The sequence below is a fragment of the Aptenodytes patagonicus genome, chromosome 9, assembly GCF_965638725.1.
Source record: "Aptenodytes patagonicus chromosome 9, bAptPat1.pri.cur, whole genome shotgun sequence".
In the NCBI taxonomy this organism is placed as follows: Eukaryota; Metazoa; Chordata; class Aves; order Sphenisciformes; family Spheniscidae; genus Aptenodytes; species Aptenodytes patagonicus.
The window spans coordinates 1,906,763-1,922,328 of NC_134957.1; the positions used below are offsets into that span (position 1 = coordinate 1,906,763).

General features: G+C 53.8%; 1 protein-coding gene across 2 annotated transcripts; it reads right to left on the reverse strand.

Moving 5' to 3' along the window:
- Window positions 1–648: 648 nt before the first annotated feature.
- Window positions 649–12,566, reverse strand: FRMD7 (FERM domain containing 7). 2 transcript variants are annotated; one of them, XM_076347632.1, is made up of 12 exons: window positions 12,495–12,566; window positions 7,341–7,445; window positions 6,917–6,959; window positions 5,496–5,529; window positions 4,662–4,759; window positions 4,401–4,515; window positions 4,052–4,199; window positions 2,800–2,895; window positions 2,347–2,510; window positions 2,045–2,113; window positions 1,876–1,951; window positions 649–1,689 (listed from the first exon to the last, which is right to left on the reverse strand). In XM_076347632.1, the coding sequence occupies exons 1-12, from the start codon at window positions 12,549–12,551 to the stop codon at window positions 649–651; spliced, it is 2,046 nt and encodes a 681-aa protein (XP_076203747.1). In that variant the 5' UTR covers window positions 12,552–12,566. The 2 variants fall into 2 exon arrangements, with proteins under 2 accessions (XP_076203747.1, XP_076203748.1); XM_076347633.1 differs by having other exon boundaries at window positions 5,496–5,574; window positions 12,495–12,551.
- Between the last annotated feature and the right edge of the window lie 3,000 nt (window positions 12,567–15,566).

Below are 15,566 nucleotides of genomic sequence, written 5' to 3' on the forward strand. Positions count from 1 at the left end.
CTTCCTCTGTGGGTCCAAGCATCACAAGGAGCACCCCACACGTGTAGCCCTGTCCTTGAGGGCCAGGTGCTCGCTGCAGCATTGGGAGGGAGGAGACGCAGGACAGAGGAGATGGGCTCCGTGCTGGGGCATTGGCTATATCCACGGGGCATCAGCGCCTGGAGCAGCCTCCCCAGCCACCCTGCTCCTCTCCAAATGGGCCTCAAACACCCTTTCCACCAGTGTGCTTCTCTGCAGCTGTGACAAACAGATGTTTAACCTCTTCCATGAGATGTCTCTTGTCTTTTTCTCTCTCCCTCCAATGAAGACTCCAGTGGCTGAGCTCCAAACGTGGCCAGCAGCTGCCCAGCTGGGGAGGATGCAAGGTCTTTGCAGGGCTTTAGGAGAGCCCTGGCCCCTCTGCCTGGAGCAGGACCCCATGCGTGGTGGCAGAGACACTCCAGCTTCCAAGCATGGTGCAGGGGATGGGTACTTCTGAATGCTCCCCTGTTGTCCATTGGCACATCCTCTATAGCTAAGAGTACTCACACAACACAAATCCATCAATGTTTTGCAAGCAGTAAGCAGCCCTGCAAGCAAGAGTGTCACCCTTCTGCAGCCCCGGGTCTGTGCCGGCCACCTCTGCTCCCTCTGGCTGGTGTCAGGCACCTAGGTGAAATACCCAGAGGCCCCCCTGGAAGTCCTCTCTTCAGCGGCACCGGTGGCGAAGGACACCTCCTCATCCTCTTCATCCAGCTGGAGGCTGCCGGAGGACAGCCGCACCCGGGCCATGGGCGACCGCAGCACCCGGCCGTACAGGGAGCAGTAGTCGGCAGCCAGGAGGTCAGAGTCGGAGTCGCTGGACTCGGTGCTGCTGCCCACGTAGCGCTCAGCAGAGCACCGTGGCCCCGGCGCCAGCCCTTGCTGGGCCGGCACGTGCCGAAAGACACCTGCTTTCCGGCTGCTCAGCACGGGGCACGGCCCCAGGGGTCTGAACTCAGAGCCATAGGGGAAGTGGATGGTTTTCATGTCTGACTGGCTCCAAGACCTCTTGGGAGGCTGCTCCTGAAGGCCATAATCAAAGGAGTGAGCCAGTGACCTGCTCTCCCCCACCGGGGCCACGCTCGTGTCCACTGCCATGCATGCAGCCTCGCGATGAAACTCGTCGGCCTGGGTCCCACTCGGACTCTGCCTGGGGGGTTTTGCTGCCATGGGGTCACATCCACCGACTGGTCCTGCTGCGTCCTCGCTGGGTACTGGTGCATGGCATGGGGGCTGCGGGGGCCTGTCCAGGTAGAAGAGGACCTGCGGGGCCAGGGCGGCCATGGGCAGGGGGCATGGCACATCGGTGTACACCAGCGGCCGGGTGCTCACCTCCCGCATGTTGCCCACCGAGGTGCTTCTACTGTTTGCAGTGAACTGGTGGTGGGGCCGAAAGGATGTCAAAGGGTTCCTGGTGCTGAAGAGGTCGGCGGGCTCCCATGCCCGCTCCAGCTCCAGCTTGTCGTAGAGCAGGGGGAAGGTGGACGAGCTTTTGGAGTGGGGCAGGAAGGTGGGGGTCGCTTCGGGCTTGGAGCGCTCCAGCTCAGCAGCAAATGTCACCTCCACGGCAGAGCTCCGGCGCCGGCCATCCAGTGTGGGCTCGGAGGCATGCACCCCATTGGCATGGTAGGAGCCCCGGCCACCATAGGCCAGGCGCAGCTCCTCCACCTGAGCAGGGACAGAGGGTGGGTGGGTGCCCAGACCCCCAGCTGGACAGGGGGGCAGAGCGGGGCTGACAGTGAGCCCCAGAGCCAAGGGTCTGGCTTGGCCTCCAGCTGAGTTCCACCAGCCAGGGCTGCAATGCCAAGACCCTCGGGCACGGCCCTACCTATCGCTGACACCACGGGGATATACCTGCTTGGAGACATCCGTCAGGAGGTCCGGAGAGGAGCGGCACTGTCTCTCATCGTAGCGGGACGTGTAGTGCTTCCTGCAAGGCCAAGAGCGTGGGTGGGTGCATGGCCAGGAGGGTTCCATCGCTCCCCCTAACCCAGGCACTGCACCCCTCCATGCCCTCTGGTACCTTTCAAAGGGCAGGCTCTTCATCTTCGCCTTTCTCCCGTGCTCCAGCAGCTGCCTCTGTGTCCTCCCGCTGCAGCAAGGGGGGAAAGGCGTGAGCAGCACCATCAGCCCCAGCCCTAGGCATCACCGCATCCCAGGGGAGGCAAGGGGACGCAGCAGGACCGAGGCAGCGGTCTCTCCAGGAAAAGCAGCTATTGGGCATCATCCTCTTGCATCCAGCAAGGGCCAGCATAAAGGGGAGGCTCAGAGCTGTCCCCACGCCCTTCCCAGCCCCAGCAGTTTGGTTTTCCCCTGGGACTTTACCTGTAGCGGAAACTGGAGCCTTTGCTGCACAGAAGGGCTTTGGGCTTTGACTTGGGCTCTTCAGACAGCCGGAAGAAGGCATGGTACTCCACACACGTCTTCCAGAAAGCCTTGCAGGTGTCTCGACTCGCCATGGTGAACTCCAGTGTGTCCTTGCACAGCTCCTGCATGGCCGGAGACAAGTGAGCTGGTGTCAGGGCCGCAGGGCCAAGCTCTGCCGTTTGCCCTACTGACCCCCCCCCCAAAGAACCTGGGCTGCCGGTGGCTCCAGGCAGTGCAGTGTCACCCCACTGGGGACGCGGGGGTGGCACATGCCGTGCTCGGGGGGGAAGGAGAATCACCCATGAGCAGCAGAAATGGATTTTATTCAAAATCGGGGACTTTGCGTGGCTGATCCTTGGTCCACAGTTGCCTGTTCCTGAGCCTGGCAGCTGCCTGCAGTGCAGTACTTACAGAGATGTTTGCATGGAGCTTGATGAGAAAATGCTTCCTCTTGAAACTCAGTTTACGAATTTTGGACCAGTTGAATGTGTTGATCTTTGTATTGCCCTGCAAGGTCAGACACAACAGTTAAAGCAGGATGGGGCAAATCAGAATTACAGAAGTACGATGGGCCAAGTCCTGAGCTTGCAGGACACTGCACGAAACCCCGATGCATCTCTCACTGCTGCTGGGGTCTGAGGAAGGGGTGCCAGGATTTGGTGGTTGACCCTCCTCGCCATCAGTCGGTCCCAAAAATGGGAATTGAGATTCAGGGCTTAACTCTGCCCACTAAAGCTATTTGTAAAACTGCAGGATCCCAAGACAAACCTCAGAGGTGAATGCAGAGCATCCATCCATCCCAGTTCACGAGTCAGGTGAGTTAATGCAACATCAGCCCCTCAAAATAAATAAGCCCCTCGTCTCCTTTGCTGGGAAGCATAGTAGAGCTCAGCTCACTCCCATGCCTTTAGACCCAGTTTAAGCAGTCTGCAAGCGTACCTTACCCCTCATTATCATTACGCATCAATTTAGACGCAGCCACACAACACAGGTGTCACAGCAGGACCAGGTAAAATTGTGTTACTCCATGCTGTGGCACCGAGACCCTCTCAGATTTCTGGAAGAGCCCAGATTTTAATGGGCTCACAGATGCTCTAATTGTGTGTGAGGGGTGTTTATGGCTCTGAATAAATAACCGGGTCTGGCAGCGCCAATTATGAACAGCAGACGCACAGTTAGGATTTTTTTTTTTTTCCCCTGCTCTGGCAAGATGTTCCCAGGTTGAAATTAGCCGGTGTGGGAGGCAAGCACTGCTTCACGCCGGCTGCGAGGAAGTCTGTATTTATTCTGCAGTTACGCCGCGATTACAGCGTTATGTAATTGCACAGACGTGAGGTGGCTATTTTTGCTGGAAGATTATACAGTGAACACATGTGACACAGTCGTGTAACCTGTGATGCTTACACGGCCACGCTCACCATGACAAGGGCCAACAGAGCCGGGGCAGGCACGGTGGTGAGCAGCCGGCGCTGATGGAGATGGTGGGGCCAAGCCCTGCAGCGGTGCCCTGGAGCATCACCTCTGCACCCAAAGTCTGTAGGATTTGGGAGGGTTTGGAACATGCAGCGGGGAGGAGAACGGTCCCCCCCAACTGGAGGTGATGCCCTTGGGGAAAGGCCACCCCACCTGGGTGCTGGCAGCCCGCCCCGAGCCCCGGGCTCACCCGCAGGACCAGCACCCCCATGTGCGTCACGGCCAGGTTGATCTGCGTCCCCTCGCCATCACTGGCGGGGTGCGGACGAATCCCGTACATCTCCAGCTTCCTGGCCACATCCAGCAGCTGAACGTCCGACTCAGCTGGCGTCTTCCCGCTGGAGACACAAACACGCCAGCAAGCAACAAGAGTGAGAAGGCAGCCACTGAAACAGGCTGAGAAAATGCCATTTTGGATGTGCACGTGCTGGCATCACACCCACCCCACTGCCGGGCCTGCCTGCTGATGGGAACGGGCCCGTTGGCAGGTGCCCATCGGGTGCTTTGGGTGGGCGGCCATGGTGCAGAGCAGCCCTTACCTGTGTCTTCGGTGGTAGTGCATGATCTTGTTGTCCAGGTACTCCTGGTTGGGCAGGTACCTGTGGGTCTCCAGGTGCTGCTGGTCCGTCTCTTCGTGGAAGTCACCCAGCTCGGCTGCGGGGGACATAGGGAGAGCAGGGTTAGGCTGTGAGGGGTCACTGCAGGGGGAACCCCTGGCTACACAGCCAAAGCAAAGCCCCGTTGGGCCCCCCCTCCCCAGGGAAGGGGCACCGTCCCTGCGGGCACTCGCCTGCCCTTACACTGCAGCAGGTGGGAGACAAGCAGCGCCGCGCTCTTGTCGCTGCAGGGCAGCCGCCCCAGTGCCAGGTCCTTCTTGATCTGGAGGGTGAAGAGGTACCTGTGGAGGGGGACAGGAGCATGCCCTGGGGTGGGGCCGGGCTCAGAATAGAGCCTGGTGCTGGGCTGAGCCCCGAGGGCTCTGCTGCGGGGGGGCTGTCTGCCCCTGTGCCTCTCCCTGTGCTCGCCCATGTTTCAGCCCAAGGGATGCAGGTCTGTGGGGTCACGAGGCGCATGCAGCCCCCGCAGAAGGCTTCAGCTGAGCACCACCATGACCAGTATAACCCTGCCATTGAAATGCCCATTAGTAGGTTTCAGAGTTAACATTCCTTTATGCTTTGGAGGGCATTTGCATCTCTCGGGGCTAATGTTCTGCAGAAGCACTGTCTTAGTTTTATTCTTAGTTCCTGTTCGCAATGCTTTCTCTAAAACATAAGAGCTAACAATGTCATTTTTAAAAATAAAATTAAAGTTCTTCTTTCAGAACACAGCTTGAGGCAGGAGCTAGACTGAGCAAAGTCACACTCGGTGCCCAACTGTTAAAGTGTTTGGCAGTAAACAAATTGCAGCCTCATAAGACGGCTGATCCTTCAAGTGGATTTTGTTTATAAAACAGAGGATCAAAAAAGACACTCTCTCAATTTTTGCTTTGTAAAGTACAGAACTCTTTCAATACTTAGGATAACCACTGCTGACAGACAGGTTCGGGTGGATGGAGATAAGGAACTAAGTGCATGCTTCACAATTGCAAAAATATAGGACTGTGTGATAAGAAAGTAATAGAACAAGTACTGTACCTGGTCAGCTCTTCTCTCAGATGGCCGGGGTCCACTGGGAAAAATTTCACCATAAATTTGAAAAGAACCTCCTTAGGATCTTAAAACACAACATCTTCATAAGTTTTCTTTTACGTGTCTATTGAGAACATTTACAACTCTCTTCACACATGCTGTCTCCTTACAGAATAAATTACTCTGGACCCCTACAAATCAGGACTGGAAGCCCTGAGCATCAGGGACTCCAGCCTGCCCCCAGCGACCAGCCTGCCCACACCCCCAGCATTACCAATGGAAGTGAACAGGGAGTTGGGTGCCTAAATAATACTAAAGAGAAAATGCCCCAGCAATTATTTAAATTGCAAAGACCCCTGCCAGGAGGTGGGGTTCTGTGGAGTGGTGCCACGGGTGCTTGTCTGGAGTGTGGCCATCAGGAGGGCTGTACGTTAAATCCAGCCCTCCAAGCACTTGGGATGCAACAGCTCCATAGGAAGCTGTTTGGGCAAAGCTTTTTTGTGGGATGAGTGAGAGCAAGCAGCCAAGCCCAAGGCAAAGAGGGAGGCAATTTTGTAGTCACTGACTGTCCCAGGACACAGTGGGACAGCTCAGGGGCTCCTGGAGGGACAGGGTTCTGCAAAAGCAGGCCAGAAGGGACATGCAAAAACAAATTGGTGCTTGAAATAATCCCACTTCTGGTGCACCCAGAAAGGGGGGGCTCTTTATCAGGCCTTCCCCTTACAGGGAAATTTATGCAAACACTGTACTGCAGCCTCCCCATGGCAAATACTGGGGTCGTGGCTTCGTGCTCTTGACCACCTCCTGGTCATCACATATCTGGGGAAAGTAACATTTGGTTCATTGCGGGAGTGGAAACAGGCATAGGCTGAAAGGGGCACTGTGTTAACATTGGTTGTGGCTATGGCAGGGGATGCTGAGACTGAATTCAGGTCAGGCTCCACAGCATCTCTGTGCAGCAGCACGGCAGGGCTGGGGGCTGGAGAGGAGCGGCAGAGCCTGTGAGGCACACGGCTAACCCTGCTTCACGCAGGGCTCGTGCTGCGCAGGCGTCTGGGCTGCTAAGAGCTGCAAAAGGGAAAGGAGGGCATGCAGGGAGCGATGCCTGCCGCTCTGCCAGCACAGTAATGCGTGCACACGCACACACGCAGCCGCCCCTGCTCCTCCGCCAAGCTGTCAGGTTATTAACAGCTCAAGCCTAAAATGGTGCAGATACCAGATTGCAAAGGCAGCGGTATTTCTACAGGATTTTATATGGACTGTGGTTCCTCTGCAAACAATCCTGCCCAGCCTCGCACTATAAAATGAGCTCAGGTAAATGCTGGAAACCAGAGCCCCCGTCCCCAGACAATAACACTGCACAAATGTGTCTGCGCTAGTCTGCCACTGGCAGTGATTTAGAAGAATTTTATTCTTTAAATACTTACTTTTGACTTGCTTTGTTATGGGTTTTAGTGGTTCCAACCAGACCTGAAATAAGGCAATGAAGAACTGGGTGAAAAAACAGCACAAGAGACAGGGAATAAAAGCAGCAGCAGCATGCTAGAATGCAACACAAAAATGTTGGCCAGCTCGGCTGCTGCAGCAAGCTGTCCCGCTGGGCAGCCCCGCACAGATGGCTACGGATAAACCCCATGGGCCGTGGCTATCACTGGGGCTTTGCCAACCAGCTTGTCCTCCCCTCGTAACTCCCATCTTCAAGGTTTTTTTGGCATCGTGGCAAAACTTTCTGTTGATATTTTCCATCTGGTATTTCAGGGAGGTGCTAGCAAGCCCCCAGCCATACGGGCAGTTGCTGGGAGGATGTGGCATGGTGCAGCATGGGGGCCCCGCACCGCAAGACGCACTCACATGGTTCCCAGCCTGGCTGTGAAATTCCAGCCCAAAGTACTCCTTCTCCGCAAGGTTGAGGTGGCTGCAGGTGAGGTTGAACAGCCCTTTTCCGCAGGATTTTTGCTAGCAAACAAACACACCATGGAAGCAGTGGGTTAGGCAACACCGACAGCAGCTGTGATGGGATTTCAGTGAGATGCGGGAGAAGTTTTAGCTCCCTGCCTTCACCCTGAGAGGAGCTGTGGGATTTTTCCTGATCATGCTGCAGCAAAACCTTACTCAATAAATTCTGTGGCTTTAGCATGTGGGACAGGACAACTGCACGCTGCATGCTTCTTACCTCTGCTCTTGGAAATCAGATTCCTTCTCATCACTTCTCTCTTTTATTAAGGAATGTAAACCAGAAAGGAAAGGAAGAGGAAATAAATCTTGCTTTTGGCTCACCTTTTGCAACCATTGCTGTCTAGGCAGCTCTATCCCTGGCAAACCAGTGTGCTATCCCTGGGATGAGCATCCGCCTGAACCAGGGATGGCTGTGGCAAATGTGCTCGATTAAGAGCAAACGGGAGCACACCTCAAACCTGCACAGTGAGCCTGCGTGCCCCAACAGCTGGCAACCGGATTGCCAGGGACGAGCTACTATTATGGTTAATGGTAATGAACAGCAGCAGGACCCTGCACAGATCCTGTGCCTTGGGCCCTGGGTCATCTGTGCACTTTAGCAGTATTAATTAAGTGGCACTACATGCTGATGAGGGAGACCAGGCTGTAGTTATTCCGAGTAAACAGCAACACTTGGAGGGTGTTTTGCTTGACTTGTTGCCGTGCTGTGTGACACAGCTGGGGAACAACCTGGGAGGCCCCTGACTTTGGAAAATGCTCCAGAAAGCACCAGAAATGAACCTGGCAGTGACCCACCCCAGCAAAAACCCCACTACTCCTTTATCAACTCGTGAAAAGCAGACCAAAAATGAGCGTGGGTTAGTGCAGAGAGCGTGGCCGGAGCAGAGAGGCCGCTGCTAAATTACAGCATTTCGGGTGATGGAGGTGAAGGCAGGCTGCAGCTCCCCGTGCCAGCGGCTGCTCCTGTCAGGGGCGGTGTCCTGGTTTCGGCAGGGATAGAGTTAATTTCCTTTCTAGTAGCTGGTACAGTGTTTTGGATTTAGGATGAGAACAAAGTTGATAACACACCGGTGTTTTAGTTGTTGCTAGGTAATGCTTACACTAGCCAAGGACTTTTCAGCTTCCCATGCTCTACTGACTGAGGAGGCTGGAGGTGCACAAGAAGCTGGGAGGGGGCACAGCCAAACTGGCCAAAGGGACATTCCATACCATGTGACGTCATGCTCAGTACATAAACTGGGGAAAGCTGGCCGGGGGGGCCGCTGCTCGGGGACTGGCTGGGCATCGGTCAGCGGGTGGTGAGCAATTGTGCTGTGCATCACTTGTTTTGTGTATTATTATTATTATTATCATATTATTATTATCATTTTATTTCAATTATTAAACTGTTTTTATCTCAACCCACGAGTCTTTCTAACTTGTGCTCTTCCAATTCTCTCCCCCATCCCACCGGGTGGGGGGGAGTGAGCGAGCGGCTGCGTGGTGCTTAATTGCTGACTGAGATTAAACCACGACAGGCGGGAGGGACCCCGGCTGCTGGTGGTGATGCACACTAATAACCACCTTTCACGGCTTCTCCTGGGATGAAATTGCTGGCTCCGTGCTGAAAGGCTGCTGAAAAGTGATAGCATAATAACAGCATTCGCTCTGCAGCACTCCCGGTTCTCCTCGAAATTACTAGATCACCAGGGTAATTAAAACAATTATAAATGTTTATTTCCAAGCTAGAATTTTCTAGCATGAAAGGCCTTGGCCTTTGTCAGGCAGCCAGGAAAGACCAGCATTTCTTACCGGGTTATTACGCACCACATCTGCTGGGAGCGACCCGCTCTCCGCCAAGCCCAGCACTGCCCAGGGCAGTGGAGAGGAGCGGCTCCATCCCCAGGAAAACCTGCTCACCGGGGAGACGCAGCCCTGTGATGCAGGGGATGGTTTAAAAGCAGAGGCTTTCCTCTTGCAGAGTGATGCTTGCAGGTGCCCCATCCTGGGTTTGTGGGGCACCGAGGCCCCGACCTGCGCTGCTGCAAGCACCGGGGTACGGTTGTGCCTGGGACAGCATCAGGCAAGAGCAGGGGGCTGTGCTGGAGGAGCACAGTGCGAGGCAGGAGTGTGACATGTGGGGCTGGGCACCCCACATCCGACCCTAAATGTGCCTTCAATGATGTTGCAGGGCCAGGTTAGCACCCACAGGCAGAAAACCCTGTGTACAAGACGGTGGAAAGGAGAGGCTGAGCTTGCCCCTCCTCTCCACGGTGGAAGCAGCTGGGACTGTAAGCAGGGTAAGAAAGCAAGAGGCACATCCAGAGGAAGACAGCAACATGTGTGAGACATGGGGATGTGCACACCCATCCCCAAAAGACACCCTGGCAGCACTTGCGCTCCAATAGCAAAGCCACGTTTCTGCAGTGTTCCCTGTAGCGTGGGCTGCTGCAGCCAGGTCTGTGGTTTAGTGGGGAGCGACAGCTCGTGGGATTTGGTGTGATCTTTCCCCACCACCCTGGGAGATGTCCCCCGGTCAGTGTCTTCTGCATGGCGCAGCTGGCACGCAATGCCATGCATCAAAAGCCACCAGCCTTGACGCTCGCCGTGCCCTTGCTGGACCAGCTCGCGTGCAGCCAGCTCTGCACACCCCCTGTCAATGAATTCCCGCCTTTACTCATCATAAGGGACATGAGACCACAGAAGACTTTGTCCTTTGCTCAGCCCCAGCAATTAGTTCTTCTGGGCTTGTTTGGTGTGCCTTTCCTTTCTTTTTTTCCTTCCCACTGAATCTTGCCCTGTAGCAAATTCCACTAGCAGAGATGCCCAGGCTTTGTCTGCCCAGGCTGCAAAGTGGTTCGCCCTTTCTGTGATGCTCTGGGAGGGCTCCCGAGGCTGCCCAGGCTCAGGGCTGCTTTGTTTAAACCCTTTCCAGAAAGAAGAGGAGTGACTTCATGGGCAAGAGCACATGCCAGGTCACAGCTCTAGGTATCCAGTGGGGCGGGGAAGGAAGAAGGGAGGCAGCTTTGCAATATCTCCTCTCAGTGCAAGAAACCCATTAAAGGCTGACCTGTGACTATCCCTGCACCCAGTCACTGGGGCAGGGGATCCCAGTGCCCTCCCTGTGCAAGGCGCAGGGCTCGCTGGCATGGCTGGCAGCATCCCAGCAAGATCCCATCTGCGCCATGGCTCAACCTTGGGGTGTTCAGCAGGGAGGGCACAACAGGGGACATTCGGAGATGTGTCAGGCCCCCGCCTTCCCCCTGCCCTGGGGGCTCAGACCTGGCTTGTCGGTGCCATCCCAGGAACCACATCCAGTGCCCAGCCAAAGGAAATCCTGGGAGCTCAGCGGCCGCAGAGAGGGAGCCAGGTCCCAGCTGTCAGTGAAGATGCGGATGGAGGCAGAAGCTGCCCCAGGCCAGCACCCAGCACCGGGAGGGGAACTCATTCCCGTGCAAAGCCGGACTGGAAATGAGACCTCGCTGCACATGCCAGCAGCTGTGATACCCACATGAGGCAAGTATAGATTAATACACTGAGTGCAAGGCAGAGGGGGAATCAGGCTCGCTGTGTTTTCTCTCTTTCGCCCTTTTCCCTCCCATTATACTGAAGTACTGCACATTCAAAAGAGCTTTCCAAAGTCAGGAGGGGTTTAGGAAGAGTTGCTTGAAATATCTGCTCAAAACTTAGCCCAAAGCGGTCCTTTTATAATGGAGAAGTCACTAATTCAACAACTCATTTACCGTACCCATACAGCATCAAATGCATGAAATGCCTAAAAGGGGTTTCCAATGCCATTCCATGCTAAAAAAGGAAATGACCAAGAGTTCCTCTAATGGAAGCTATTTGCTGCAATAACATGTCGTGCAGAGCTATAGTGCTGTAAGTGTTTTGGGCAAATAAGAAAGCTGAGATGGAAAAAAATGCAGCAACATTTTACCGGCAGCATGTTTTAAATTGTCTCTCACTATGCTCTGATCTAATCAATATGAAAAAAAAGTAATTTTAAAATTACTAGTCTCACTTTTAAGCTGACTCCAGGTCTAGGATACATTAATTAAACTAAATCAAACAACTTCCATACTGTGCCAAGGGATGGAATTGCTTTACAATCCTCTTTTGTACGAAATGCTGTTGCAAAGGAACAGAGCAGGGCATCCGAGACCGAGCAGTTCTCAGGTTATGCTATAAAACCAGAGGACAGGACAGCCTAAGAAATGTAATAGAACTTGAAAAAAACAATTTTATATTAAACACTCTGGTCCCATAGGAGATGCAGGTAAGTGCTAGAACAGAGCTACTTGAATTAACTAATTCAATGAGCTACTGTGATTATCAAATCCCAACCAACAGTAAATGCTCTATCACACTTGTAAAAAGATGTGTTTCTAACACATAGTCAAGACATATCTAGTTTCAGTTATCCATATACATATATATATAAATCTAACACCATAGATATTAATATTTAACATTTAAAACCTATTTCAGAGCTAGCATTTCTTAACTGTGAATTATTAATGGCAGTGTGTTGTGGAACACTGCCATGCAGAAAATAAGATACAGTGAGTTTTTTTCCTCAGCTATTCACAAAACCACACAGTTTTCTTTTTCAACTGAATGCCCAGGAAGAGGTGCATGCAGATGTTTCTCACCAGGGGTAATTTGGTTAAATATGCTATTTTTATTCTGTTCCCAGATTTTTTTTCCTTGTTGAATGCTTATACTGGCAGCCAGACAAATGAGAGAAGAACTCGATACTTGTCAAGAACATCACTTCATATTACTTGATTTCCAAAAGATGACACCAGATAAGTAAAAGCCATCCCTCCTTCTTTATAAATAATGCCAATAAGAGGGGAGAGCAGGAGTGTGTTGGTGCTGAAAGACACTTAGCAATCAGCACTACCACCTTTTTTTTGGGGGGGTGGGGTTTTTTTGCTTTGTTTTTTTTTGTTGTTTTTTTTTAAAGCTGAAAACCAGGAGCTATCAGAGACCATGCAAACCTTCAGAGCATCAACAACTGCATTAACTAGCACAAAAAACAATAAGAACACAATACTCACTTACATCAACTACAAAGATCTTCTGGGAGTCATCCAGAAACTGGACTTTCAGGTGCAGCATCCTCGAGCATGTGGCTGAGCGTGCGGCAGGCATGGGAGTCCTAGCGATGTGAGCGGTGTGCCGGGAAGGGAGCCCTGACTCCTCTTGCACACATAATTTCCCTCTCAGCTGGATGGAGAAGGCTGCAGTCACAGATGTGGAGCGGAAGCTGGAGCAAAGGAACTGAGTGCCTAAAAACAAGTTAAAAAAAAAATACTGATACCTCCCCTGGTTTAAATATCACCACTGTGTTAAGGGATATTTTACCCCTGTGAATTATGGGTGTATTAATAGGGGAAAGGCTGTGCAGCAGCTCTGCGAGAGTGGCACTAATGGGACTGAGATTAAACACTGAGCTTTTACAGCTGGTGGTGAGCAATGCGAGGGCAAAGTGAGCCCACGCTTCATACCGCGAGGTCAGGGAAGAAGAGCCGAGCAGCTCTCCTGCCAAAGTCACCGAGCAGCGAGCATCATCTTTTCTCTGGTCCGATTAAGGTGCACCGAAAGAGCAGCTGGCCAGCAGCTGCGCGCTCGGCCGGAGCGGCGTTCACACTTGCTCCATGAAGTGGGCAGGTAGCACCTTATCTGCTGAGCAGATGTGGGCAGACCTGGCCAATGGGCTGATGTACTTCGCCAGAGACTGGGAAATGTTTCCAACTTGAAACCAGGTGGGAGTCCTTCCCAGGGAGGCAGAGGAGGACCTGCTGCTAGTTCGCGGCTCGCACACTGGTTTGGCAGCTTAGTGAAGTCTCACAAGCCTTTGAGACAACCTGGTTCCCCTTTCACACCTGAAAAGCCCACATCCACACACACTAACTCATCCTCCGAGTGCCAGAGCCAGCTGCCCACCCTCAGAACCCGCCGGGGCTCAGCCCAGGCTGCCGGGTGCAGCCTCCCCACGGTGTGGTGGGCGCCTGGGGCTTGCACTTGAGCTGTTTCTCTGCCCCAGGTACTGCAGGGCCGTGATGAACTGCCTGACCTCTCTGGCTGCTCTTGTCTGGCAGAGCCCCCCCTCACTGAGCATTTGGATGAAGGCAGTGTTTGGGCAGGAGCCCCCGCCTGCAGAAATCAGTGCACTGAGTAGTGCCAAAAGGCAGGTGCTGGACTGTCACAGGGGGCTGTTATTGCTGCTGCTGCTGGAAAAAGCCACAACCATGCACAATCCTGTGGGATCCAGAGCGATGGAAACACATCCCAGCAAACCAAGAAAGCAACATTAAGTGCTGCGGAGATTTCGCTTGTTGCTTCCTTCCCGGTTTCCAATGAAACATCCACTGTAAGTCACTCCAAGCCATTTGCTGTGGTCCCTCTTACACTTCCTAAATATTCCTGGGGATGTCAGGACAGAGCCCGTCAGGGTACACACTTAGCTTGCCATCTGGGCTGCAGAGAGGAAAAACGTAGAGCTTCTTAGCTATAGAAAAACTTATTAGTCTTCTACTGACCGGGACAAAAAAGAAGCATAAAAGTTAAAGCAAATCTGCTTTTCCGTGTGAATCTGCTCCACAAAGCAGCTGAGCTCATCTTCTGCCCGCGGCCGGGAGGGGGCTGGCTGTACCGAACACGCAGGCACTGCGTCCAAGGACCAAATTTCCAGTGCTGCCCTTGGCCCGGGGTCTGAGCTCTTTGTGTCACGGGACAAGGGCGGTGTCACATACAAACCATCGGGGGGGCTCAGTGCACTTTCTCTCTGCAGTTTTAAATGTTTGTTCCATCAAATATTGATGGGCATCAAGGTGAAGAGCAGCACTCCTGTGAGCGGCTCACACGTCGCAGGCATGGCTCCGCCACAGCAGCACTGGGAGCACAGCAGGAGCACTGGACCGGCAGGAAGGATGCACGGGGGTGCGATGGAGGAGCCCCCAAACCCCAGAAGAAGCCAAGCCTCCCTGCTTCAGGCTTTCCTGGCATGCTGGGGGCACTGATCCTGGGCTCCGTGGATGCTATTAGAAGCTGAGCACTGGCCAGCCGGGTTGTGGGTGGAAGAAAAGGGGTTTTTTTTCACTACCATGGCATGAAGGAAGGGGACTGTGCTGGGTTTATCGGGGCCTCTAGCCGCCCTATAGAGGCATTCATGCAGGCAGTGTGGAGCCAGCAGAGGCAAACAAGGTAAATGAGGACTTTCGTGGAGTAGGAGGGTAAGAGACAGCCAGAAGAGATGTGACCTGGGACACAGGCGTTGTTGCTGAGAGCAGAGGAGATCCACCACCTCAGCAGACAAGAGACCCATTTTACCCCCACCCAGGTCCTTCCTTCTTCTGGAGGTGACTTTGGGGCCGGCCGGAGCAGGACACAGGGAGCACCAGTGGCCCAGGAGGAGCAATCCTGGCTCCCAGCCTGAGTCAGTGCTGACCTCCAGCCGGGCACGTATGTCCTCCTTATCCACAGGGGCAGGGAATAATTTGAAAATGGTGCAGAAAAGCACAGGAAAGGTGAAGGGTGAGTGCAGCCATACTGGCAGGCAGAGCGGGGACCTCAAGCAGCAGTACTGGAGCACAGCAGGGTCTGAGCAGCAGCATGTCGGAGTGAGTACTGCTTCAGGGCTGTTCACTCAGCCAGCTCAGCCCTTGATTTTTAATACTCTGGACCCCGCTACCACGATCTTGCATTGCATCAGCTCTCCCAGGGAGGACTTCAGTCCACCAAGTGCATCCGATCCCATATTAGGCTGGATGGTGTTGCCTTGAATCAGGGTCTTCTTCAGCCTCTCAAACACCCTGGTGTTTGCCAGGATGGACCGAGCAGACCGAGAAACAAGAAGTCTCCTTCCTCGCAAATCCCGCTGCCCCTTTTCCAAGGTGAATTTTCACGCCAGTCTTTAGGGTTTGATTGTTTGTTCCCCCGTTGGCCCCAGAAGCAGGGGCAGCCCGTAGGACATCTGACGGAGAGCTGAGTCACTGCGGTTACGCTCCACGGAGCCTTCCGAAATGGTGAGCCACCGGCACCGGGCAGCGAGCGAGTTCAGCAGTCTGCCTCCAAAAGTGCTTGCTTTGGGCCCTGGGGATGGGCAAGAAAATGCCCCAAACCTCCCCAGTC

Bases quoted from the DNA above. Each gene is read 5' to 3' on its own strand.
- FRMD7 (XM_076347633.1), bottom strand. From the start codon at position 12,551: ATGCTGCACCTGAAAGTCCAGTTTCTGGATGACTCCCAGAAGATCTTT. The intron at 4,760-5,495 runs GTACAGTACTTG...CCCCCTCCACAG, and splicing joins CTGAGAGAAGAGCTGACCAG to GTACCTCTTCACCCTCCAGA. The intron at 2,896-4,051 runs GTGAGCCCGGGG...CTGACCTTGCAG, and splicing joins TGGGGGTGCTGGTCCTGCGG to GGCAATACAAAGATCAACAC.